We start from the raw sequence: 26,720 nt of genomic DNA on the forward strand, positions 1-26,720 counted from the left end.
GGCGGTGAGGCTCAAGCTGACCAATATCAATCTCACAGCTTCATGCTTCATCTTAACTCTTAAAGCAGATTCATCGTGCATTTCCAGAATGTCTTTTATGAACGTAATCATCCGTAGTATGTACAAACAATACATGAAAAGCAAGGCAGAGATTGGCTTGTCGGCAAAGATTTCAAAGCTGTTTGTGATTATAATGCCTTTGGACCGTTGTTCGTATTTTAAACCCGTATCCCACTGAGGGGTGAATGCTGGCGAAGGTAATGATTAGAGAATGTGCGCTCCCGTCAGGGATCGTTCAATGTTCGCAAAAGTTTTCAAAGTTACCTTGCGACAAGAAAAAACTTTAAACTCTAGGCAAACATTTGTCGAAATTGCAAAATTGAACAAACCATAACTTGAAATCATCATTCGTTAGCGTCACAAACGTTCACACATCAGTGGGATTCGGGCTTTAATCTTGAGTTCTGAAGTTGTCGAGGTTCGTTAACGAAATGCTGGAATGGAGTAATATTTTGATCGTTAAGCTATCCCTTATACAGTCTCCTAGAATCTCTTCTATAACTTTTAGAAAAATAAAATCTGAGGTCGCAAGTGTTGGATCTTCCTCACAGTCTCTTTTCAAGTCATAGGTATCTCATTTGTTTGAGGTAAGAGTTCTCATCCAATCATGCCTTTAAAGACCTGCTCTAACTGAAACGCTGGAGCTGAAACTGTCCAGAATTGTCCAAAATGTCTTGGCATGACAAATTTTAATTCAAGTGAACTAAAGGGTCCTCTGATTATCAATTTGTCTCCATAATGTATGTCCTTCAGGTTTTTTCCACTTGGTTTTAAGATGAACTGGCCTCTATTAATGTACCAACAGAATATTAGTGGAGTTTAATCAATCCCAATACGGAAGGGCATATATTCAATGAGGCCTTTCATTTATTGCTGACCTTTTGACCATTTGTATAGTGCTATTCTACCATAAAGATTCTCATAGGCGCTTCAACATCTCACCCTAACTAATACTAATGATGCAGCATTATCAGCATCTGGGGACTCGATATCTGGCACTTTGAAATGCTTTGAAATGGTCACAAGGACGACAGAGACAGTCACTCCAGCAACCAGGTCAATCTGCCCCATCATCATCATCCCCCCTCAAATTATATTTGGATTTGTATTGAACTGAATGCGTCACCATCTTGCTAGAGGAGGAACCGTGGGGTTGGTTGTCGATAATTATTGATTTGGCCGTCAAGGTATAGAACGCACTCTGATTCCAGCTCGAACAGCCAACTTTGAGCCCTTTCTGTGTGGAGTTTGTTTAATGGGGTTTCTCCACTTGCTTTGGTTTGCCGAGGTGCTGACAACTTGGATTTGGGTCTCCAGGGTTCCTGCCCACTGTTCCTCCGGTGTGGGATGAATAATGTACCCTTTTATACATGGGATGTCATAGCCTTTTTGGTCTCGTTTCATCTGTTCATTGACCGCTTGAACCTCCAACATATCTCTATGCTGCTGTGCTGGGGTGCAAGTGAGATTACTTTCGTGGTGGGCTTACAGAGTCAGTGGGTCTAGGCCAGGGGTCTCCAAGTTCGGTCCTTGAGAGCCCCTATCAAGCCCGTTTTCCATGTTTCTCTCCACTAACACACCTGTTTCATGATTGGGATTGTTATCAAGCTTCTGCAAAGCTTGCTGATTAGCTGATCATTAGATTCAGGTGTGCTATAGGGCGGAGACACGGAAAACAGGCTGAATAGGAGCTCTCGAGGACCGAAGTTGGCGACCCCTGGTCTAGGCTGTACTCGGAACTTTCCCCAGGCACTCTTGGAGACCAAACTGTCCCAGTAAATTAGCAACTTCTGTCTTGTTTCATTCAATAGGTTACCAAATTAGGTATGTAGCTCACTGTGCATGATTTATTGTGATACACCTTGGACCACATATATTGCAACCCTACTTATGGAACTTATGGAGAGTGGACAGGTCTTCTCTGTCAAGTAAAAACAAAAACCCCAAAAAACTTCACAAGACATAGAGTTTGACGAATGTGCCGCAACAGCGAGCCACAGCCACATTGTTTTGTTCATTTGGCTGTTAGCATTCTTGGACCACCTCCCCACCAGCCTTGCTTCCCCTCCCTTGTTACCCCTACTCCTCCTCACCCCCTTCCCCATCCTCCCATACAGCAGAGGGTAGTTGGCACCAGTATAAAGCTTCAGCCTTCTCCGACGACTCGTGCCTAGCTTGCTGCCAACCTGTGTGAAGCTGGGAAGAGGAGTGGTGAGAGTGAGGGAAGAGGAAGAGCAAAGAGGGAATGGATTTTTTTTTTTTTTTTTTGGAAGGGAACAAAACGAGCAGCCTGGAAATCGACCTTGCCGTCACAGGTTTTGGCATCCAGAGACAGCGTCCCTTCCATGATTAGCTGTCTGGACTTCACATTTTGGTGAGAACGACGAGGGCCACAGGTAAAACCGGAGGCTAATAAAGGCCAAATGCCCACTAAAACTAATCAAACTGGACTTTATTATAACCTCACAAAAACGATACTGTTGATTGTTTGCCCTGGACCGCCGGTGAGCAGCTGATGTTTTGTTTCGGCAAAATCACCTGTTTAATGGCAACAAAAGATGACCCGCCGCGAGTCCCACGAGTGTTGGACATCCTTGAAAACAAAAGCACGGAAAGGAAATGTCCAATTTCAAGTTATAACAATTCCTTTCTGAGCTTGTTTTTTAAATGTCTTTTTGTGTTAGTTGGTGAACTTGTTGAGGGGTTGTGGATAGTTTGGGGAGGAGGGAGGTTTGGGAGTTATGCTGGTGGAAGCCTGGCACAGCCTGGATCTCAGCCAACTGCTTTTTTTCGGGGGAGCAGGGAACACACCCACAGCAAAAGCTGGTGTAGGAACAATCAGATTGTGTGCTTGTGTTGGGTGAAAAAGCATAAGGCATGATGGGAAAGCCAAGTGAAGATGGTGAGCAGCTAACAGAAGCTTGTTTGGGTATTTGTTTGTTTGCTACCTTCACCATGAACAAAAAGCGGATGGCAAAGAATTGTGTTATTCAAAAGCTTGTGTGTTGTGCGGTAGTTATTGATTTCTTAATTGGCATCACTGCCACCTATACGACTGGAGGGGAATTGTGTCACAGACACTGGGGTATTTTTCAATCAAATGAGCTATGCCATAGCAGGGTCTCATTTTTTTTTTTTTGTGAAGGTTTCACTTCCCACTTGTATTTTTACAAACAGACCTGTTTCCATATAAAATACAGGAGGTACATATATGTGCGCTTACCTCGTATCCGTATGTCCAAATTTGGCCAATTTAATATTTTCATTGAAATATATCTGTTTATAAAAATATAAGTGGGTTTTCGTGAAGTTACTATGCACAAATAATATAATATAATATAATATAATATAATATAATATACAGGAAGTATATCACTTTGGGGCAGTGAAACAATTGTGTAACCAACATGCTGTTTTTTGGGAATTTTTCTGAAGATGGTTTCCTCCAGTGATTTTCTGAAAACGCCGAAGATCACAACACCAATACAGTGCCTGTTCTGTGTGGTCCAGCATTTACAGTATTTTACCTAAAATGAGCCCCAACTCTACAATACTGTACATTGTCATAGTCTCCTTGAACAAATAAACTCGCCCCCGTTTTCTCATCAGGACAAAAAGGTTACCAATCATTATCTCAATTTACAGACATTAACAACAACTGTTGCATCTTCTTTGCCATTTATTCTCTTTGTTGCTTTGTCAGGCCGATCTGTCCTCTTCCCACTTGTTGTCGTCGTCCTCCACCTCCACTTCCAACACCACACTTGTTTCCCTCATTGTTCTCGAGCTTACTTTTTCGGCATATTTAGCACACTTTTGTTTTTTGTTTTTTTGTTTTTTTCTTCAATCACTTTTGACCAAAATATAGTTGTAGTAGGGGGAGAATTTCTTCTTTTCTCTACCATCTATAAGTATTTTACTCTGTGAGTAATGTGGCAAGCACATTAACAAATGCACTTGCTGCTTGGCTGAAGCTGACAGAGCACTTCCATAGCCTGGCAGCGCTGCTGTGAAGGCAGGGAGGACTGCCTGTGGGCCGCAGGTGACATTTTAAGAGTTTCTTATGCTTGTTGTCTTTTAAAAGTCTTGAACGTATACTTTTGCAGGTGGTTTGCAATGCACTATACACTTTAGATTCCACACACCATGTTAGTATTTGGTAGTAGCAAAATGTAGTGTCGACTGAGGTGAAATATGGTATGCTACTTGGCTACAACTTAGAAGAGGTGCTTGGTGATAACTAGTAACTACTGCTGGTCACCTCAGCTGTCATTCAGGCCCACCAGTGAAATAGTATAGCATAATAATATACATATTTTCCAAGTTATTTTTTTAGCAATACATTTTCTTTATTGTTCTTGACTTAAATAAAAGTGGGTCGTGACTTGGTGACAATAGGAACATATGGGTCCCAGGGTGACAACAGGCAGCTGAGAACCACTGTAAACATGTCTGCCAGGAGTAGACGCACATTAATGTCTCAAGCACCTATGCCTGGAAAGACGTCTGCCATTTTTATAAAATGCTGCCATTTTGTAAACTGGCAATACCCAGTTTTTGTACCTCTCCACAGTAATTTTGTCGGGAAAAGGCGGGACATTCTGTACAATAATTCAAGCTGATTGGACGATGCGACATTCTACACGTTTGTTTTAACCAATCACAGCCACGGGTGAAAATTTTGTTTGTTCCTGTCGAAGTGGGGAAAAGCACAAACATCTTACCAGCTAGAAATGCACGAAGCACCCCTCGCTGCTCAACATTCAACAAGGAAACTGTCAGTAATTTTGCAAGAACAGAATTAATTGCAGCGTCCATGTTAGGTTGGTTTGTTAGCTCCAGCATCGGCGCTGGCTTCCTGGTTTCGTCAACAGTTGCATATCCCGCCCCCAAACACAATGTCACTCTGTGACTGGTGGTTCGGGAACGGCGGTCATTAGCGAGAGTGGTACAAGATTCTCCGGAGTTACTGAACTCACAAATACCTGCGAGAATTCATCTTGCGAGAGCAAGGTTAGCCATTTTGGGTCATTCGGCCATTCCCAGGAGGCCTTCATAGATGACCTTGTTGTAAAGATGTATCTGATTGCTAGACAAAGGAAATGCTGTAGTGCCAGGATATGGGTGTGATTAGGGGATTTTACGATTAACCGTGGTTCTTAAACATTCGGGTTGTATAACTGCAGCCGTTCAACAGCACTGGTTATTTCCGCTCACAACAGGCCGTCAGTTTAAACTCGTGTGCGGCACAAAATGCGCCATGCGGCATAGGTTATAGCTCTTCTGTTTCCACACAGCCCGCACAACACAGGGCTCAGTCTGGATGGGCCATAGGACGAGACTTTTAAAGCCGCGGGCCTGCCATCTTGGGTCTTCCAACAAATGTATCTTAGAATACGAAATTGGCTGTATAATGCCTACATGTTGTAACACGTGGTGGCTGATCAGGCATTGACGGTGCGGCTGGATAGCAAAAACTGGAGAGCAACAAAGGAACTGGAAGTCCACAAGCTTACTTTATTAAAAGGAAACAAAAAAATGGTGGGCTTTTCGGCGCTACCACGCGTCACGATAAGTGTACATACACATTCACGGCGTCAAAGACATTGATGGCCAAAACAAAAAGTGCTGCATAGGAGCAAAACAAAAACAAGGAGGCGCCACCCTGTGGCGCGGTGCCCACTGATTGTTGCAATGTGCAGCGGTAAACTGCACAAGTCGCCAGTTTAAAGGCTGTGGACGAACATTTCACCTGTAAATATGATTGATAGTTATAGAAAATGGATGGATATTTTCGCTTTGTTCAAATAAACTTAAAGTTAAAGCCAATATTTAATTGTTTTACTGATTTGTGTGCTGTATTTGTTTTAAAAGGCAGCAACTTTTTATTTTCAGTTACTTATTAAAAAAAAATAAAAATCAAACCGTGCTGATGTGATTTTTTTTTCTTTTCTTTTTTTTTTTTGTCTGTAAGGATAATCATAAAACCACGTTTTTTTTTCCTCAGACAATAATCGTACACCAAAATCTGAAACGTTGCTCCCCTAGGCGGCAATATTCCACCTCCCTGGGTTCTATGCTCTGATTGTGTAAAACAATAAAATGAATTTTAAAAACACCTCTAAAATGTAAAATAATTATCCCCTTGAAGTGATGCCGTCAGGCTCCATCATGATGCATTGCCCTTTGAGTGGGGGGGAAAAAAAAGTTTATCATGATGAGTGTGGATGGTTGTTCGTCTCTGTTTGTCCTGCGATTGGCTGGCAACCAGTTCAGGGTGTACCCCGCCTACTGCAAAAAACAGCTGGGATAGGCTCCAGCACCCCCCTCAACCCTTGTGAGGAATAAGCGGTCAAGAAAAGGGATGGATGGATGAGAGGATGAGAGGATGAGACAAGACAAGACAGATGAGTGTCAGAATTTTTTTTAACTTGACCAAAAAAATGAATTAAGTTTAGAGTAATCTCTTTATCTGAAATGTCGTCCAGGTAAGCACAGGTCTTTGGCCTGCTGTAAAAGGATAAAAACATCCAGGAAATGATATTTCTCATTCAACTTTGTATTCAGGTCATTGTCACACCTCACATCTCTCTAAACAGCTCGAGAGCTGTCTGACATTGACCTCTGAGCAAGCATCCATTATTGCTGTGTGCCTAAGCTCTTAGTGTACCCATTGGCCTGTTTAGCTGTGGACTAATATTAGTGGTTGATGTACCAACCAGCCTTGCTTAGCAGAGATTTGCACGCTAAGTCACCTCAGTCTTCTTAGCGAAGTCTAATCCCCCTCGCACATCTGTGGGCTGCGCCGACATCACATGCACTCCTACTTTGCACACGCTGACTTCCTTTTTAGCGTGCTAATTCCATGTAGCACCATTAGAAGTTCAAGTGCCAGTCATGTGCCACCCTTCAGAGCACTCTACATTTATTTATTTATTTTTACAATTTCATCACTACTTTATGTACAAACAAATCCTGATCACTTGAACTGTATTTTCAGAATGTATTTTTAGTTCTTCATCTAATTATCTTTGTTCTGAACTCAAGACCCCACTTAAAAGGTTTGTGAAAATATCTTTTCTCCTTGAAAAATTCTCCAAGAACTCTATTTTAAATCCTTCAATCCAAAGCGTAATATGCTACCAAAAATCCTTGTTTTGGTGTAAACTTCCTACAAAGCAGCTCCAGTTGGGGGAAACGTGTAATAATTGGCTTTAGATTTGTGTCCTCCTTAATTGGGTCAGGTGTCAGATGTCGCTTATCTTGAGTTCTAAATTCTTCGTGTTACCATTCTTTTTTCCTTTTTCCAAAAATATGATACTTCCTGATATTTGCTTCATAAGGTGGCCTCTGCAGCCCACATCATAGCCTACTGTTGGGTTTTCAGCTTCGCTCGCACTGCACAAAAATAACTTCAAAGACTTAAATTAATGGCTCACTACTCGAAAATGCAGATTTTCAAATATAAACGGGCAAGAATTTTCAAGTCAGGTAGTTCAAGTCCAAGTCAAGTTGTGTCTCATGAATACCGACGTCACAGAATCGTAGATATAAACAAGCAAGTCCAAAGTGCAGAACTGGCAACTCGGGTCAAATCAGTTTAATTGCTCACCTATCTTTTTTTTCACACTTGTTTTCCAACACAGACAAGCATGCAGTCAACCAGAACACCACCATGGAGCCTTTTCCAGACGGCATGGGGATGATCATGTTCGGTAAATGGTTCAATCACAGTTTTATACGGTCGGTAATCGCCTCGGGAATGAATGTTGTCTCAGCAATAGCGATGTTTATGTGCAGGTATGGGTTGTTTCTGGGGCGCCGAGAAGCTTTTCTGGAAAGTTTCCGGGGTCTTCTCGACCCAGGTGGGCTTTGCCGGGGGCTTTACGCCCAACCCCACCTACAAAGAGGTCTGCTCAGGTATTGAACTTAACCCTTGTCTTTTTTTTGCTACTGATTCATTTTAAACTCAATTCCTTCTTCGGAGTGCACTGGTGAGACACCTTACTGCTTTTTGAGCTGCCCTTGAGTACGGATGCACCAGAAAAAGTACCACAGTCGCGCTCATTATAGCGCTCGCGTCGTCTCTCTGCCTTGCCTTCATCTGCAGGCAAACTCAGAATGCACTGCTCCAGATGGGCTGCATATACCAATTCCTCCCCCACCCACCTCCTCCTTCTACCATCCCCACCCACCCATGACCTACTTGTAGGGATTGGGCTGCGTTCTGTGCTGTACTGCGGCGTTTCTCGGCAGAGGTTACCGCATATGAAGCGCCATCAGTGGGCTCCGTTCCCCGAGACTGTGATTTGGCACGCGCTTGAATCTCAAAGCACTCAAACATCGCGGTTACCTGCGTGCATGTGTGCGTGTGTGTGTTGGGGTGTCTGTTTCCTCATCAACATTCTAATAGATCCATGTAGGGCATTGATATATAATTCAAATGAAGATGTCTGGCTCTGTTTGGTGCGCTTTAATTATGAACTCGTGCTTTCCGAAAAGGCGCTTAGAGAACGAATGTGGCGCACCGATGGGGGGCGAAGCAGGATCGGACACGGAAAGGACGAAGAAGACGCTTTGGGCTTTGGCTGGCAGACATTCTGAGCAAAAGCCCTTCAAGGGATTGTGCGTCAGCTATAGGATGGAGCCGGATGACAGCTAGAGCTTGAGGGGGAGGCAGGGGATAAACTTTCTGACGGGAAAGAACATCCAAGAGAAAGAATGGCTAGGAGAAGGTGCAGGCGTCGCTCCAGTGGCCGTGACGGAGCGGAACGTCGGCCACGGCATCGCGGTGAAGAGCTGTCAACACAACAGGGTCGGAACGGTCAAAGAGACAGACAGAGAGGACTGATGGAAGCTACATAAGGATTAAAGGGCAGACTGGAAAGTGGTAATGTGACAAAAGAGGTTAAATCGTAGTCATGGAATGCATTACTTATTCGGTGCCTGAATACCAGGCAGTGCAAGGCAACGTTGGAATCTTAGGCATCTTTAACAAGACCAAAAACTCAACTATTACCAATCAACACAAAATTGGTTGGACATGTCTATAATTCATTTCATTTTTGAAAAAGTTTTCCGGTCAGTCAGTTTCGGTTTCTGGATCATAACAGGACACACCTAAAAGAACCCATGCTGGAAATTAAACCACGGGATTTTGGTTTGAAGCAAGGCTGTAGTCAAGTCTCCCTTTATCAAGTCCAAGCCAAGTCTGAGACACAAAAGTCCACAAGGTGTGCATCCCAAGTCAAGTCCGAATCACAAAGGTCCGATTGAAATCAGAGTCCACAAGGTCCGAGTCCAAGTCAAGTACGAATCACAAAGGTCCGATTGAAATCAGAGTCCACAAGGTCCGAGTCCAAGTCAAGTACGAATCACAAAGGTCCAAGTCCAGATGAGATCAAGAGTAAACATTAAGATTTTTTTTCGGCTAAAAAATTAGAGAAACTGTATTATGAAACCGGGAGCCATGTTATTTTTGTTCCCTAATATAAATACAAAAACGTGAAGACACATAACTTGCCTTTTAAACAAACAGTACCGGTGGGCGGCAGCTTACCTCTTTTTGTGGTGTTCTGCAAGTGTCAAACTAAGTTCAGCGTGGTGCTGTGTGTGTCTGAAATTGTCTTCTTACAGAAGCTGCAGGCTGCCTCATGTTGTATTTTTGTTTTGTTTTTTTGAAGTGACTAATGACAATTCACGATGGTTGATAAAACTAAATTTTATAACCCCGCTGTTGGCTGACTTGACTGAAAGAAAAAGACTGCGTGCTTTGACGCTCATGGTCAGGTTAACCAATCAGATAGCTTGCTGCCAGGTAGCCATGGTTACCGCCATGGATTTCGACAATATGAAAAACTTTATTTCAAGATTCTTTTGAAGGAAAACATTAATTTTCAGGAATAAAAACATAGTTGGTCCGGTCGATGTTAGTGTCCGAGACAAATCTGAGTCAAATACCAAGAAGTTCTCTGGACTTGAGTGCCGACACTGCTCAGATCAATTCCAATGGCTCGTAGTTAGTTGGACAAACTCCTCCCAGGGAATTGGCCCATTTGAGCCCCAGTTGGAAGTCAGATGAATAAATCACCTTTCTGAGGGCCTCGACGTTCCCAAGATCTCACCAACATTATTATTATAATTAGTTATAATAATCTGAAATTCAAATCTTGCTCTCGTGTTGTCACATTTTGAAAGTAACTAGCACAAAACTGAGTACAGTTGGGAATGCGCGTTAAGAATATGAAGGCGTCTGAATTGAGATTGAGACCACGTTTGCGCTCACAGCTCCTACAGAGTTAAGAAAAAAAAAAAAAAGCAAGCAGGTAAAGACTGTTCGATAGTTTGAAGGCGGATAAAAAAAAGTTTTGACTGCAGGGGGTTGAGAGGACAGGATACTTTGTCAAAGTCACAGTGGCATCCATCCCGACGCGTGGCTCCCTCAAGGCGTTTTTCGCACCTGCCTTGTACAGTTGGCTCGGATTGAACGCTTCATTTAGCCCCTCGGTATAGTTTGTTTGGACAGGTGTGAATGCAGCGATCACACACGGCCGATCAAAACAACCCGATGAAACCATGTTGAAGAGAGATGTTGGTGGTGACAAAAAGTCAAATGTTGGCAGTGGCAGCCAGCTTTGGATGTGATGTGTACATTTTACGAGCAGAATCCACATATGGGAACAATCGGACGAATTTGTGCCTTTCACTACCGATCAAAATCAAAGGTCTCAATTATAAGCTAAAATTGCGTAACGAACGGTCTGATATCTGATTATGGTTTGTCTCTAAAACGGTGTGCAGTGTGTTAAGTGTAATTTTTCCTCTTTCAATAACAGCAGGTTGCACATATACCGACAGTCGGATAAATTTGATGAGTTTCATAAATTTTCTCCACCTTTCCGATTCGCAGAATGTCTCTGAAAGATTATCCTGCGCCATTATCTTGTGGTGTGCAATTTGTTAAAAGTGATGGTGCGGTGTGTGTGTGAAGTGATCAAATTCAACGAAGGCCCTATTATCGGATGCCTCTTGATAGATTGTCCGGAGCGATTATCCTGTGGTGAATGGTGTGTTAAAAGTGATTGTTAATTATTATTATTATTTTTATTATTTTTATTTATTTTTTAATTTCTTCTCAACCTGCTCAGGACACAGTCAGAACGACACGCGCTAAATCTTATTTGTCGCTGGTGGTGGCGCTGCGGACAAAGACAGACATCCAGCAAATCATATTTGTCATTTGTTGACGCTTACCCTGGCGGGGGCGCAAAATGTGCCGGGCAGCTTGCCAGGCCTATAAAGCACTGGGGGAAACCATTGGAGATGCAATTGGCAATGAAGATCAGTGTGTAGTGTACGTCGTGTTGGTCATCTAGAATATACCACACATTGAGAAGTGCAACACTTGTTTCATTACTCGACAACTAATCGATTTGCAAATTTAAAAAAAAAGAAGTTATTTTGATAACTGATTATTCATTTCGAGACCTGGCTTGATTAATTTAAAATTGTCTAAATCTTCAGCCTCTCAACAATAAATATATTCTGATTCCCGTAGTAATCCATGAAAGTATATTATCTTTGTGTTGAATCAAAATAAAACATTTGCATACATTTGCTTTTGCTCTGGAAAACAATTACAACATTTTTGCTTATTTTCTGGCATGTTACCGACCAATCTGCAGCATATTCGCTCATACATTGTTTTACATCGTCAATGTGAAATACATTAATGAATCACCAAAACAATTGACAGATAATCAACTATTAAAATAATTGTTAGTTGCAGCTTTAAATTTGTGTCCTGTCCTGCAGGTCTTACTGGACACACTGAAGTGGTGAGGGTGGTTTTCTCTCCCAAAGACATAAGCCTGGAGGAGCTGCTGAAACTCTTCTGGGAGAACCACGATCCGACACAAGGTAGTTGCGCTCACACGCACACCCAAAAAAATCGTCGCGCAGCAAACTAGAGGCATCCCGAAGGGGACAAGAGAAGGGTGTATTGGAGCAGAAGGATTCTGCCCAGACGTGTACGTCGTGGTTGGGGGAGGTCTCAAGGGTGGAAGTCAATGGCGGATGGTGTTAATGTGTCTGACATCCAGCCATCCATGGAGAGACATGCCAACCCAAAATACAGCCGCATGTTGGCAGTCTGTTTCCTGTGTGCGCTATAAGCTCACAAATTGTACATTTCACTTCGTGAGTCACTATTTAAAAAAAAATAATATATATATATATATATATATATATCGTACCTTGACTGACAATTCATTTTGCGACCAAGATTATCCCCATTGAAATGAACTGAAATTGCCTTGAATCTACTCCAGCCTCCAGAAACCCACCAAACATTTGTAATTGTTTTTAATAAATAAAACAAGCTAGAAGCTTGCTGATAATTTTGTCACCAACTAAAGTGCAAAAATCGACCAAGCAATGACTCATCAAAAAGTTGAAAGGTAGGGTGCTGTGGCGTATATAATTTAATGGAAATGCCATTAATTCGTTCCAGCCACCCAGAAGAAAAACAAACAAATCAGATTTTTTCGGAATGTGTACGTTCATCAGTACGGCACTAATTTTAGTCATTCTACGCAAGGACAACGAATATGATGTTGCTAAAAACATATGTGTTCAATCCACTGCCTAAAGTTTAAAGCACCACAACAAAGTTTAAAGCACCACAACATATTAGATGAGTGTCATTACAAAAAAACTAAAGAAAAAGAACTAATGGAGTTAACCCTCGCAAGTTGTTGGGTGACTTTTTAAATTTGGTTGAAAACTCCGCAATTTCTTCATCTCTTTGTGAATCTCTCGTTTGGCCTGCTCACTGGAGGAGGTGATGTAAGAACGTTAATGCACCGGGAGGGCGCTGGATGTGGAAGAGGAGGCAGCAAGAGGATAGGCAAAGAGCTACTCTGCTCACTCACATGGAATGGAAAGGCAAAAAGGGGGTGGGGGGTATGACAAGTTGGGAGGAAGAGAATCAAAGATTTATAGGCCTGCTTGTCACCACCGTGCGCACGCACGCACACACACACACACACACACACCCCATGTACTCAGTGATATTACTTTAGTTCATACCGTCATGTTTTGCATCCGTCATGATTGCACTTATATATTCAGCGTGACCCAAATACAGCGCCACATCAACTATTGAACGCCTTCAAGCTGATACAGTTCGACCAAATTGTTTTCAGTAAATTGATATTTTTTAGGTCAGTATTTTAGCTTTTTTGCTTGGCATTTTGCAGTCCTTTGGAAAGCTTCGTTTTCTAAAGCATCGCATGTACAATTAATAAATATTTTGCAATGATGACAGTTCACAATTGATATCATTGAGAAATTTGGAAGCTGGTGTCAATGACGACACTGTCACAGTGACATTCATAAGCTCGGCATGGCATCGAAAGTGAGGATGAAAAGGGGCGGAAATGAAGGGGTCGTCAAGGTCATCCGAAAGCAGCGGAGCTCCACTGGAGCTGTGGGTCGTGTTGTGTGTCAGCACCATGGGCAAAGACGCACCAAGGGGGCCGTGCCGAGTAGTCATGCGTTTCCCCTGACTCACAGCCCTGTCTTCCTCTCATGTTTTATTTACGACCCAGCACCGTTTGTTGTCTTCGCACTCCAAGCCAGAGTTAAGCACACCTTCCAAAATAAGCGCCCATTTTTATATATTCTTTGACTTTCCAAGTGTAACTCTGTGCCGTTGCGGCCCCACATCCACCCAGCCCACCACCACCCGCCTTCACCGATTCGAGGTTCACGTGCAGCCCCATAAAAAAAATTAAAAAAAACTGCTCTGATTTGACAAATGTGGCGTGATGTGGCCCGCTGGCTGTGCCTTCACGCGTGCTTAAGCTCCAATTTATTCCGTCCACCTTACAGTGATGCACTCGGAAGAGAATGGCGGAGTGGAGGAAGTTCATCACTTATATATAAAAAGACAGGTGCTTGTGATATTTTGGGGCGGGGGGGCTGCATTTCTGAGGGGGTCCACCATTTTTCGCACTTTGTTGGCGGCGGCTGTCACGTATGGATGCATGTTACGCCTGTTTCGAGATGTGCGCCGCTCCGCTTTGCCTCAGTTCAAAGGGGTTTAGTCCCGACAACGTGATGTCGGGGCTCGCGTCGGCTCCGCCAATCCCGGCCCGGATAGCAACATTAGCAGCCAATCAGAAACTCCCAGCAGCCTTTGCCGTGTGCCCTCTTTCCATAATCAGCAACTCTAGTCACAATCTGCCGGCTTCTCTGGGATGTTGCATAAAGACGACCCCCCCGCCCCCGCCCACATCCTACTTCCACCCCCCACCCCCCAAAAAATTCAAAGCCCCCTTATGTCTTGTGTTATGACGACTCTTCAATAATGCAGCCTCACACATGAGCGCACGGTGACAAACTCACAAAAGTGACATCGGCGTGTCAAAGTGCAACGGCGGCGAGGCAGGAAACGCGGTTTGATATTTACGACGATACGCCTAATACGCACAAGGCTCCCAACTTATTCCCACTTTAATTGCTCACAGTTCATCGGAAGGCCTTGATTTTGTTTTCCCCTACGGAACGTCTTTTCGAGCTGCTCCAACATATCGCATCCCCCCTTTTGCGTTAAGCTCCTCAATCAGCTTATTATTCCCTAACCCAACCAAACGTGTTCCAATTCTACGTTTCTTTTTTTTTTTTTTTTTTAACGTATGCCTCCATTCCCATTGCAACCTATCCTCGCTTCTATCCTCACCCGTCTCACCTGCCCCTTTCCTTGTTTGCGGCGGGCCCACAAGGCAAGCGACTGAGCGAACGTGCGGGCCCGTCAGCACATCCGCAGAGCAGCGCAGTGAGTCGACGGCTCCCTGAGGCCATCCGCTCACCACATAAACACTCTCGCATCCCCTCGCTCTTCTTTTATCTCTTAGTCACTCTCTCCTCCCAGCTCCTCATCCAAACCCCCCCACAACATCATCCCTGCCCTTCCTCGGCTCCCCTCCTCCACACCCGCCGCTGTTCATCTTAACAACCAAGGCCTTTACCCCACTCCTCCTCTTTGTCTCTTTTCCTTCTTCTTCCCTCCATCTTCCTCTTTTTTTTGAGGCCATGTACTATTTATGATCTAACTTAGTGATGCTGCGTCAGTGAACGTGCATCGCCCTTCTTTATCTTTGATAGTGTGTGCACATATATGAACACTTAGGCCGATAAATAAAAGAATATGGGTATGTTTAGACAAGAGAGTTTTCTTTCTTCACGCTTTTGAGTTGCTGTGGCTAATATTTTTGGTACAAAAACATTGGGAAACGCTTAGGGGGTGATTTACTTCAGGTTTGCACATGCAAAACCAGGCGCAAACTTAATTGCTCACTCAAATATATGCGGACCAATTTGGCAAATGAAGGATTGGCATGTTTGTTTTGCACGTTTGAATGAGCTGAAGGCTGGCTTGGAGCCAATCACAAGAAGGTGTCATCATATCACCAAAGACAAAACTACTTCTACACTGCATTTTCTTACTCGTGGGTAATTTCATTTCAGCCCACTATGGATGGATAACAATTGGTGCTGGCCTCTCCCAGTGCACTTATACAGATGTGTTGTCCCATTGTTTAATCACAGTATTTCACATGATGGCCAGACACATCCAATTCTCGTACACACTGGATGAATTAAAACTTTCATTTGGTTGCTGGATTTTCCCCAAAATTAATTGCTTTATCAATATCATAAATAGGTTTTTGTGTGAAATGTCCTGTAGGAGTTTTGGTTAAAAAAAAAACGAAAGACAAGGTTCTTCGTGAATAATGCATGAACCCCAGTGAAAATTTTAGACTTATGTACAAGGGGGCATCATCAGGATGTCCGCAGATGCTTAAAATTTAGAATTTCCAAAATAAAGGCCGTAATTAATCTTAAATCTACTGTTCAAAGGTCACACAACATTGCCCAATAGTTTTGAAACAGCAACACAAAATAATTTGTTTGAATAAATTGCTACGTGCAAGCTACAATCCCAGTAGAGATGTTTCATGTTGATGTGATGTTATACAAAAATATATATATATTTTGTTTTAAGTATTGTAATGTGATTTCACGTTATTTATTTGGATTCAGAATAGAAGCCAATCAGTCCATCTGCTAAGTCATACTGGTGGTCGTTGGTCCCGGACAAATGAGCATGAATATTCCACAATAATCATATCTTCAACCCCAGCTGGCTGCGACACACGCCAATTCCCTTTTGGGGGTACTCCCGTGTCGCCCTGAGTCACCACATTGCCTCAATTTAGGGGATTCTTCCCCCACCTTCTGGGAAAAAAAAAAAAAAGAAAACCCCACAGGAGCTCACCTTGAACTCTGACCCTGACCCTTGCCACCCCCACGCTGCCCCCCACATGGTATGCTCATTACCAGGTGTCACTTATTACACCCTGGCGCACGCTTGACGGCTGAAATTTATGGAGATTGCCCGGCATGTGTATGTGTGTATTGGGGGTGCACTTCTTTTTCGGGTCCTTTTGATTATGTTAAACTTATAAAGACGTCTGTTTGGATGTAGACAAACAGCAACAACCAAAAATACCTCATTAGAGCACCATTCATGCACCTTGCAGCAAAAAGTATATGTGAACAGTTCGTGTTTTGATGAGACAATGGGGAAAAAAGGTCAAATTAACAATAACTGTTACAGCTTTTGCAGAGCGTAATACATCTGTGATTTTTATGCCCTTGAAGAAAACAGAAACATCACTGGCCTTGGTAGCTCCAGAACGAGTGATAATTATATCCCATCGGAATACATTAATACATTGGATTGTGTCCGCCGCAGATATATATATATATATATTTTATTTTTTTTTATGCCATAATTGTGCTCAGAATCCAGATAGTGTGATTATTTGCAGGACAAAATATTTCATCATTAGATCTTACAATATCTGTACAGGGGGTCTTTGCATGATGTTCTAAACCATTTTGTGGCTCAGAACAATACGCAATATGGTTTGCACCCCTTCCAGTGTGCAAGCTAACCACAGTAATAAAGAAATTGTTCTTTTATTCTTATGGCTTACATTTTTTTGATGAGTCTATACAGGCCAGAAGTGTTGTGAAGCATTTACTGGAAACAAAATCCTGTATAATACAAAGTTCTGCACACCATTTTCATAGAAGAATTAATTTACATACTATTTTCAGTATACAAACTGTCTTGGCATGGACGAGTGGATGGATCTATTTAGTGATTCTTCTCGCGCTGCATAGCCGTCATTGGCAACATGCGTAACTCATTGCTGTAAACTAAAATCTAGTTGTATCCCTCTGCGGTGTAAGGTGAAAATACATTGCATGTTTAGGATTTAGGTGGAAGGTACGGCTCTGCATCCTTGATCATTCAATCACAAATGATGATGTGTAGCCTAAAAGAAGTCTGAAAATTGTTTAATTTTTGTAAGAAAATACAGCATGTATTTTATGGATGGATGGATGGATGGATTGCTTTAGGGGTTTACTCCCTTCAAGTCTCTTCTGCAGCATTGAAAATGCATTCTCATTTTCTGTCAGGTTTGAGTCTGGAGATCGACTTGGCCAGTCTAACACCATCCACTTCTCGCTACGAAAATCCTGTATTATTTTGCGTCGCGTTGGACTAATGATTAGCAAGTCCATCTCACAGGGGCACAAATTACACTCGAGATTCACTTTTTGAATTGAAATACTGTAATAAATGAACTTTTTTTGCATTCTAATTTTTTGAAGTGCACCTGTATGTTCTTTGTGGGTATTGTACTGTTACATACCCGCGAAGATGTTAATACTGTGCCTTCATACACCTAAATCTTATCAATCTTTGCAAAACGACTTCTTCGATTATATAGTACAGCAACGTATCAAACATACCTCTAAAATATTGATTATTGCATAATTGTTCCAGCTTGACGTTGTCATGATATTTAACGTTATCATATTCTACCGCTCCGTGAGTTGTGCTTTATTGTTGTTGTTATTTGCAAAGCATGTTTCTGTGTGCGTCTGTGTGCTTATTTGGACTCATTTGAGTAGAGCAGGAATAATGTGCGAGATTGGATGTAGCTAAAAATAAAAAGCGAAAGGGTCACTGGGCTATGACAGCATGCCCAGAACCATGAAGTCACGTTTGAGAGCCCCTGTTGTGGAAAATACACGCAAGCAACAGTAGTGATCATGATGTGGACGTACACTTCGCCCCCCCCCCCCCCCCCATCACACACACGCACACACCAGACGCCATTTCGCCATCCGAGCATCACGTTACTGTTTGGCTCTGACTGTTGTCACACATTCGCTCCCCTTAAAGAGAGGCTGCACGTGCAAGTGCGCATGAGTGTGTTTGTGTTTGTGTATGTGTGTGCATCCACGGGGGATGCTCTCACTATCCCAAACTCTGCCTCTGTCTCCAGTGCATCAGCGGCGGCTTACATAAGACGAGGGCAAAAATAGCAGCTGAGAAGAGAATAGCGAGAGAGAGAGAGAGGGCTGTGCTGGCACGCACACACAGTCGTAGCGGGACCGCAGGGCACGCCACAACCCGCTAGCACGAACGCACCATCATAAAAAGAAACAAAAAAAAAAAAGGCAGAAGGGAGGCTGCACTCATCGGCCATTTGTCCCCATCATTTATTTGGATTGCACCATAGTGCAAATGATGGTGGAATAGAATCAGCCTTTATTAGTCCCTCAATGGGGAAATTGTGGTTTTACAGCAGCAAAGTGGGCCAGAGCAGCGCACAAGGATAATATCAAAAAATCAAAAATGAATGTCTATGTGTACGTTTACAACATCATGCAAGAGAATATGTATGAATATAAAAAATTGCCTAGCCATAGGGGACCAAAAGTAGATACAGTATACGGTTTGTATTGTGGAAACAGTTTTATTAAATCACATTTCGAAGAACATGCAAATTACCTATTAGTATGATCTCTTTGTTTATCATATCACATTCCTATAGTCTACTTTTATACTCAAGCACACTTTGTTTGACACACAGGTCTTTATCACTTTCTTGGCATGCGTCTCTAATAAAGTTAACACATTAGTTATCAGCAGCGCGAGACCTACGTGAATATACTTTTACGACACCCCAAAATATTTATCAGTTTAGAGCACAAAAATACTTGGCACGGTTATGTCAAAAGAAATATGACAAAGAAATCAATAAAGGGAAATAATAAAGAACTAGTATAGCTCTTAGAACTGCTGTACATGCTTTTCACCCGCTGCAAAAAGTAGTTCAGAATGAAAAAAACTATTATTAATTCTAAGACTGGATAAAAAAAATAAAAATAAATAAATACATTAAAAAAAAAATTAAAAAAAAAAATAAAAAGCAAAACATAAACAGAACACTATGTCAACACAACTGCTGAGCATTAGACTGTTGGGATTTGGTCCCGCTCCAACAATCATTGATCCTTGCAGGGCCTGGTTGTGACTCTTGTTACCACACTAAAATGTGACATCCAGCTTAGATTTTTCCAACAGGCCTCCTTTTGCTGTAATGTTTTACTACAAAAATAATATTTCTTAAGTCCTACTTTCAGCGGATACCCCAAGTTACCGTAGTCTCCCTGGGTAAGATGGATCAAATTGATTTTGACCCATTTCAACCAAAAATATATTTATCAAGTGCTATGCAATCTTAGGCCACCATTAGATTTGTTATTTAGGCAATTATCTAGCTACCATAAATATCTAGAATGTCACCCAAAAAGCCTGAGGATATTGACTAAGGTAGAACAAAAAATTTGCAACCTCTGACTGTGACTGCCCACTACTATCATGACCCCTGTTTGTAGACTTTTGCATTGTTTTGAGTACAGTATATTTAGGACCTGTCTACACGGAAGCCAGCCGGGTTCGTTCTTCAAACAAATCTTGTTCAGACAAAACCGTCTCAAGACATGCGAGTGCCCAAAAGAGGATGCCTGGGACGTTTAATGGCTGAAATGTAGATGCAAAGTCTGGAGTGGCGCTGTAGCGAGTTAACGGAAAAGCATAGAAGAAGAATCAGCTACGAAGACGAACCACTGATGTGAATAGCCGATAGGCCAAGACTTTTGAAGCCGCAAGGCCGCCATATTACTCCTCCTAAGAAACGTTTCTCGGCATACGATTCCGCGTTTTGATATCTTTCCACTCTGGAGCCCGGTTTCAAATGTGTTCGGTTTCAAGCTCCGAAACCGAGCTGCTGTGTGGACGAACTGCCCAAACGGTAAGAAACTTGTGCGGATACATTGAAACGGGCTTTCGTGTGAACGGGTCTTTAGTTTAGTTTCATGTTATGTGCTTTTTCTTGTTTCACTTAGGTAACACAGTGAGCAAGTACACCTGGGAGCGATTGCCAATCAGCCAATCTTGGAGGTGCATACCTGGGAGTGATTGGTAATCAGCTCCCAGTGTTAGACGTAGTGTTTGTTAGGCATGCTTACTGCTGCCTTCCATCAATGTGGTTTAAGTTGTTTACAGACACCCTAGTTGGAGTTTGCAAACATCGTATGTATATAAATATAATAATAACACAACTCTGGTTTGGGAAACATTGCCAATTCAATGGGAAACATTCAATGCTAGCAGTCAATGTGAAATCCCATTGACATGCTAATAGAAAATGTGCATTGAGGTCAGGAAGTGATTTTCTTCTAATAATGAATATTCACACACAATTGCTGTAGGAACACATACAGACAGGTAATATAACAATTATCAGGCATATATTCTTAGTAATCTGTGAAAAACGAGTTATACGTTCAATTGCAACTTTCTTCTTCTACTATTAATGTAAGATATGCACGCCATGCATGTATGGCACCACATTGCCCCAAAGAGGCCAAGGCACACACAGTGGGAATTTATTTCTATTTCTTGTTTTTTAATTGCTATTATTTTGTTATATTATATTGTTACTATTTTATTTTGAGGTTGTTCTTCCAAGTTCTATTTAAAGTTGAGTTTGGGTTGTTTTGGTAATTTAATTATCCTGTATGCTCTGTTTCTGCTTTGGGATCCAACTTGTCACATACCATAACAACTAAAGGGGTGCCTACCCGTTGTAACCCAAGCAGTCATATCGCAAGTCATCTTCCCCCATTAAAATGAGTTGGAATGTCATTAATCTGTTACAGTTGTTACCTCCTCTTGAATTTTAACTGACAATTTATTATTATTATTATTATTATTATTATTATTATTATTATTATTATTATTATAGAGTGCTATTTATTTAAAAAACATTACAAATATTTTTGCTTTTTGAGGGAGCGCAATTGGAATGGTTAAATGCCATTGATTAATTGAGTGCTCACAGAATGAATTTGATGATCTCAAAGCACCAGACAATACATTTTGAGGGGGAGTCAATTATTTCCACTATTATCGACAGTGCTCGTCCCCTATGCAAATACTGTGGTACTACCATTGTCCATCGTTCACCCAAAGTCAGCTCAGGGGTAAGCGGTATAAAAAATGGATGGATGTATTGGGTTCAAAAATGGAGGCAAGTGTTAGGTACCGAGGTGACCTAGCATTCGGCATCCCCACGGTGGAAAGGAACCAAACTGAACAGCACCGGCTTTAACTTGTCTTGACGGGCCGTTACGTAAGGCGCGCCTCTTCGTGTTTTTAATTTGCCTCATTTGCAGTCTTCTCTTGTTCAACATCCGTGCGAGCGCTGGATGGCCCTCTCGGAAATCCAGAGGCTGGAGGAGGCCGCAGGGACAGTACGTGGAGAGATGAGGCTAATCCCCGCTCCGGCACTTGTTAGCGGATGAAGGCTCGTTACGTAAAAATACATCGGAGGTGGGGCGTGGGGTTGGAATGAAAGCGGGTCAAAGCAGCGGCGGAGGCTGTGGAAGAAAGACGCAACCGCGAGTGCATCAACAAGGCGGCCTCGTACTTGATCCCCCCTCTGCTCTTTTTGGTTCAAACGTGCACACGCTTTAAAGTGTCGGCAGGAAACGAGCGAGAGGCGGGGTTGTGGGGCTACGAAAGATTAAAAAGCCTCTGAAGAGAAGAGTGTGAAGGATGAGGATAAACAATGAGAACCATCTTGCCGAGCTTCTGCTACCAATCCCAGCAGGTTCAAACGCTTTAAGACGTCTGTCTGATTCGCCATTCCGTTTGTCTGTCAACCGTTTAAAAGGGGGCCACTTTGAAACGCTCTTGTTGTCAGCACCGCCGCTCCTCCTGTCGGCGGGGGTTAATTAATATTTTCACGGGGTGTAGGTCAGCGACCCCCGCGTGGCGGCGCCGTTTGTGCGAGCGGGCACGCGTGACCCCGGGAGCCCCTCCCCCTTTTGGTCCAACCCCCCCATTACCCCGTGCTTTCAAGAAGCAAGGCTCGCTCATGCATAATGCAGAGGGAACAGGGAGGCTCTCATTAATAATTACTGCTGCCTTTGACGGATGGAGAAAATAACGAAGGGGGCTGTTAAAAATGGAGAAAGCGCATGAGAGATGGCTGAGTTGTTTTGGGGGGGAGGATTGTGTTTGTTGCCGTTGTGTTTCTTTGAGGACTCAATTCTTTGGGGATTGGTTCTAGAGTTGGAATAATCAAAAGCAAGGCTGGCGCTGTGAGTGGGTGGAGCTAACTACCAGCTGCTTTGATTGGGGAGTAACTGTGCTGATGATTGAATAAAACAGAACCAGGCTTGTTAAATTCTGCTTTTGACAGTAGCAGCACACGTGAAAAAGGTTAAAGAGTCAAACTGTAAAAATGCAGTACAGTTGACCCCAGTTTTATCATGGGGGACACATTCTACACCCATCAGCTTTCCTACTTAATAAAACACACTAGTGAACACATTTAAACACAAAATTCATATTGTTGTATCTGTGTATTAGATATGTACCTTTATGCGGCAGTTTCTGGTTGGATGGCATTTGAGTGTCTGTGCATTAGGTATATACTGTAAGTGTGATTTTATTGTCAGATTGGGCACCATCGAACTTGCGGGTTTATTTAATTGCAGGCAAATATGAAAGTTACGAGGACTAAATAGTCAGCAAACGTCGCAACAAACAGCAGATAGTACAAACAATATTTTTAAAATATAAATGCGGGCTCCAAGCTGTTTCTTACGATAAACATAAACTAAACTGAAGTAGAGCTACGAGCAGCATTAAAGGGCCCTCGCAATCCTGGCCACGATGGACTACTGGCACGATGGGATAGTGGCACATGGGACAAAAACCTTATAAAATATAAATGTTTTGCCAGTTCTTATGTGTGTGCAAAGTTTTAGTTTTAATGAGTTTTCGCCTCAAAAACGTTGCATTAGTTTTCTCTGCAAACAGTGCATCGCCACGGCAACAACAAAATTAAAAACTTTCAATACATTTTCATTTTAAGTATCTTCAGAGGAAACACCCAAAGTTTGAAGACAATGGGATAAATTGTGTAGGAGAAGTTTGTTTACATATGACCTTTATAAAAGGCCAAAAATGGCTCCCAGTTACCAAATAGTCAAAATGGTGGACTTTCTGTTAGGGTTAGCATATGGCTCCAGAAGACTTTGTTTTCTTTTCTTTTTTTTTTTGTACGTTGTTGGCTGTAATGCCTCCCAATTTCAGTGGATGTAAACGAAACGTACAACCAAGGAATTTTGAAAATGTTATGCCCCACTCACATCATAATAGGACGTAAAAAACTTTCTTTTCCCCGTTGTTGTTTCAGGTGTTAAGATGGTACAGACTACAGTTTTGAAACAGGCTAACAGTCAATCAATCAATCAATCAATCAACTTTATTTATATAGCACCTTTCATACATTCCAAATGCAACTCAAAGTGATGGACATCCATAATACAAAAAAAATAAAAATAAAAAAAAGTCCCCCCCCATCCCCATGATCGTACCCACAGACACACCCAAAACCCAACAAACACGTGAAAACCACAACATGGCGGGGCACAGAATTACCCTGTAAGTAAAGGCACCCAGGAGGAGTTAATCCACAGTGAGATGGATGAAGACCAGTCTAGGACAAGGGGGCAAAAGTATGACCCATTAAGGGCACTGCATTGTAATACCATTGGAAAAAGTACGCTGAGTATCACAATGCTGTGATTCCTCTGTCAAAGTGTGGGGATATTTAATATATCATGGCTACTGTGTTGCAATACCCAACAACAATGAAGATAGACAGTAAGGACGCATGAAGAAAAGAATGATATGAAGGAGAATAAAAAGTGGGAAATAAAGCGCCGAGGCTTTCACGGACGTCAAAGCTGCTCAGTAACGTCGCTTGTGAAGAGCACACAAGTCGCGGCAACTCTTTTGGCCTCCTTATCCACACATACTTTGCTTTGGTCCTCCAAAAACACACTGATGTAAAGCTGATGAAAATGTTGACGTGCATCGATGACAAAGAAAAGGAACACGCACCCACCTACACCAGCACGCCGCAGACGCTGAAAGTGATCTCCTAAATACATTTGGCTGAGTGAATTCAAGATGTGGGATGATGACATAATTGTGAAAACCTTTTAGATGCAAATGGGAATGTGTACGCGGTGATTGTGCCACTTACGCTCGCTATTGTGTGTCCGTGTACGCAGGTATGAAGCAGCACATCGACATCGGGACTCAGTACCGTTCGGCCATTTACACTTCCAGCGCCACTCAACAGGAGCTTGCTCTGAAGAGCAAAGAGGCCTACCAAAAGGTATGCGGGCAATACAAAATAAGAAATTTGATTTGATATTATTAAGAGATTGTCATAATGTTTGCAAACGTGCCAGCGTGCTTCCAAGTGGCACATTTGTATAAAATGTTACCGTGGTTTGTCTTTGAGTAAAAGGAAAACATAATTGCGAGCTAATGAGCATGATCTATTTCCTGTCAAAAGAGACATAAATGTACCATTAATCCAAGTAATAGCAAGTCAAAGTCCCACATTGATCATGTTGCTTATGTTAACATTTCCACCACATCAATTTTTAATTTATTGGTTGAAATGTGAATACTGGGCATCATGCCATCTCCTTTTGAAGCAATTTATGTTCCTATCACGTCTTCTTTTCGACTGACACTTTACACGTTAAAACTATTGCAATTGAGAAGTAGGCTAAGGGCGGCCATTTTGCCACTTGCAATCAAATGGAAATGACATCACAGTTTCATCACAGGGAATGGCCAATCATGGCTTACTTGTTTTCTGAAGCTGAGCCTTGATTTGTTGTCTGAGAAAACGCGTGGATTTTGCTGCTTTATGCATATTCCACAAACGCAACATTCAACAGAATGTTATGTTTACACATACAACATATTATTGTTATTATATTAACATAATTTTATGGGTTGACTTCCCCTTTAAGCAGATGGGTGCAAGTAGTTGTGTTTGTCATTGAATAGTTTTACTTTTGCAGAAATCTCAACTACTGACAAATTCAGAACCTGCCGGGTTGGTGGAAAACTGTAGACATTTGTTGTCAGCATTAGCTTAATTCTCTGAATAGTAATCATATTTTGGAATGAGTCATGGTCGGATTCAGTTGGCTTCAGTTTCTTTTCAAGAGGCTGGTTGCGTTTTTCAACCGTTTGCTTTCAGATGTCCATGTGTCATTCTATTTTTTATTTTTTATTTATTTTTTTTACTTGAGCTGAAATGGCTGGGTCAAAGGTGTTTTAAGTATTCTCCCACCCACCATTTTCAAACCATCATCTTCGTAGATTACTGATACATGTCAACGAAAGACTGATATTGATTTTAAACAGAATCTGTCCCAAGATTTCCAATTTAGCTGAGATCACACCTTGTCTTGCGTCACATCTCTACTGGTCGCAGTTTCCAACTGATCCCTTTCCGACGTTCATGTGCCAGCGAGAGAACTGTGTTGATTTTTCAAGGATATTTGACCTGGGGTAGCTGAAGTCAAAGGGCAGCAATGGTTCATTTAAATTCCCTGGCAGCTGCAACATACTTTATCCTGTCAAATGTTGAGGAATTGTCTTTTGATTAGCAAATTCGCCATTATATCCAACACAAGGTCAAATTATTTCGATTCAGTCAAAGAAAAAGAGTTCTCTTGATTTCAAGCAATATCAGTTATAAGATTTATCAGATCAGTCCTTCTCTTGTCAACACTCGACTGGTCACAGTTTTCAACCGAGCCTTTTCAAACATTCAGGCATTGAAGAGAAAGTGTTTAAAAGATCGTTGACCGAAAGGTAACAGTGGCCTGTCTGGTTTCATTTCATACATATTTTTTTTTTTTTGATGAGCAGATTTCAAATAATATCCAGCACAAGGTCAGACAGTTTTTTGTTTGTCACTTTAGCCCTCAAAAATGTCTCCTGTCGTCTGCAAACGAGTTTGTGTCAAAGAACATTTCATTTTAAATGAGAGAAAAACATACATCTTTTGGACCTCGTTACTTTTCAGTGCAATTTTCGATCAATCACGTTGATGCGCCCACTAAATTGTGCTGTACACATCATCACTGCTTAAATGAAGTCGCACTTTAATTTTCATATGTGGCTGTTCTGCTCCCAATTGAGCAAATTTTCCAGCTTTCAAGTGTGCTTGTGGAGCCGCTAAACCTGATGTGTGGAGTTGGCCCGTTTGTTTGAATAACAATGGAGTGGCTGACTATGGAGTGGCGACCTCTCCGAGTTGGACGCCGTTTAG

The 26,720-nt window shown here is 42.1% G+C and overlaps 1 protein-coding gene across 5 annotated transcripts in view; it reads left to right on the forward strand.

The window, feature by feature from the left end:
• The window catches only part of LOC144032268 (mitochondrial peptide methionine sulfoxide reductase-like), a 64,290-nt gene that overhangs the window by 22,048 nt on the left and 15,522 nt on the right, over window positions 1-26,720 (forward strand). For 4 of the 5 annotated variants that reach the window (XM_077540009.1, XM_077540012.1, XM_077540010.1 and 1 more), the window contains 4 exons: window positions 7,707-7,775; window positions 7,861-7,980; window positions 11,875-11,979; window positions 24,649-24,755. In XM_077540009.1, the coding sequence (XP_077396135.1) occupies window positions 7,707-7,775; window positions 7,861-7,980; window positions 11,875-11,979; window positions 24,649-24,755 (401 nt within the window). Of the gene's footprint in view, window positions 1-2,202; window positions 2,457-7,706; window positions 7,776-7,860; window positions 7,981-11,874; window positions 11,980-24,648; window positions 24,756-26,720 lie in introns of those variants that run through there. The other variant, XM_077540014.1, reaches the window with a different exon arrangement.

Source organism: Festucalex cinctus, chromosome 12, assembly GCF_051991245.1.
Source record: "Festucalex cinctus isolate MCC-2025b chromosome 12, RoL_Fcin_1.0, whole genome shotgun sequence".
In the NCBI taxonomy this organism is placed as follows: Eukaryota; Metazoa; Chordata; class Actinopteri; order Syngnathiformes; family Syngnathidae; genus Festucalex; species Festucalex cinctus.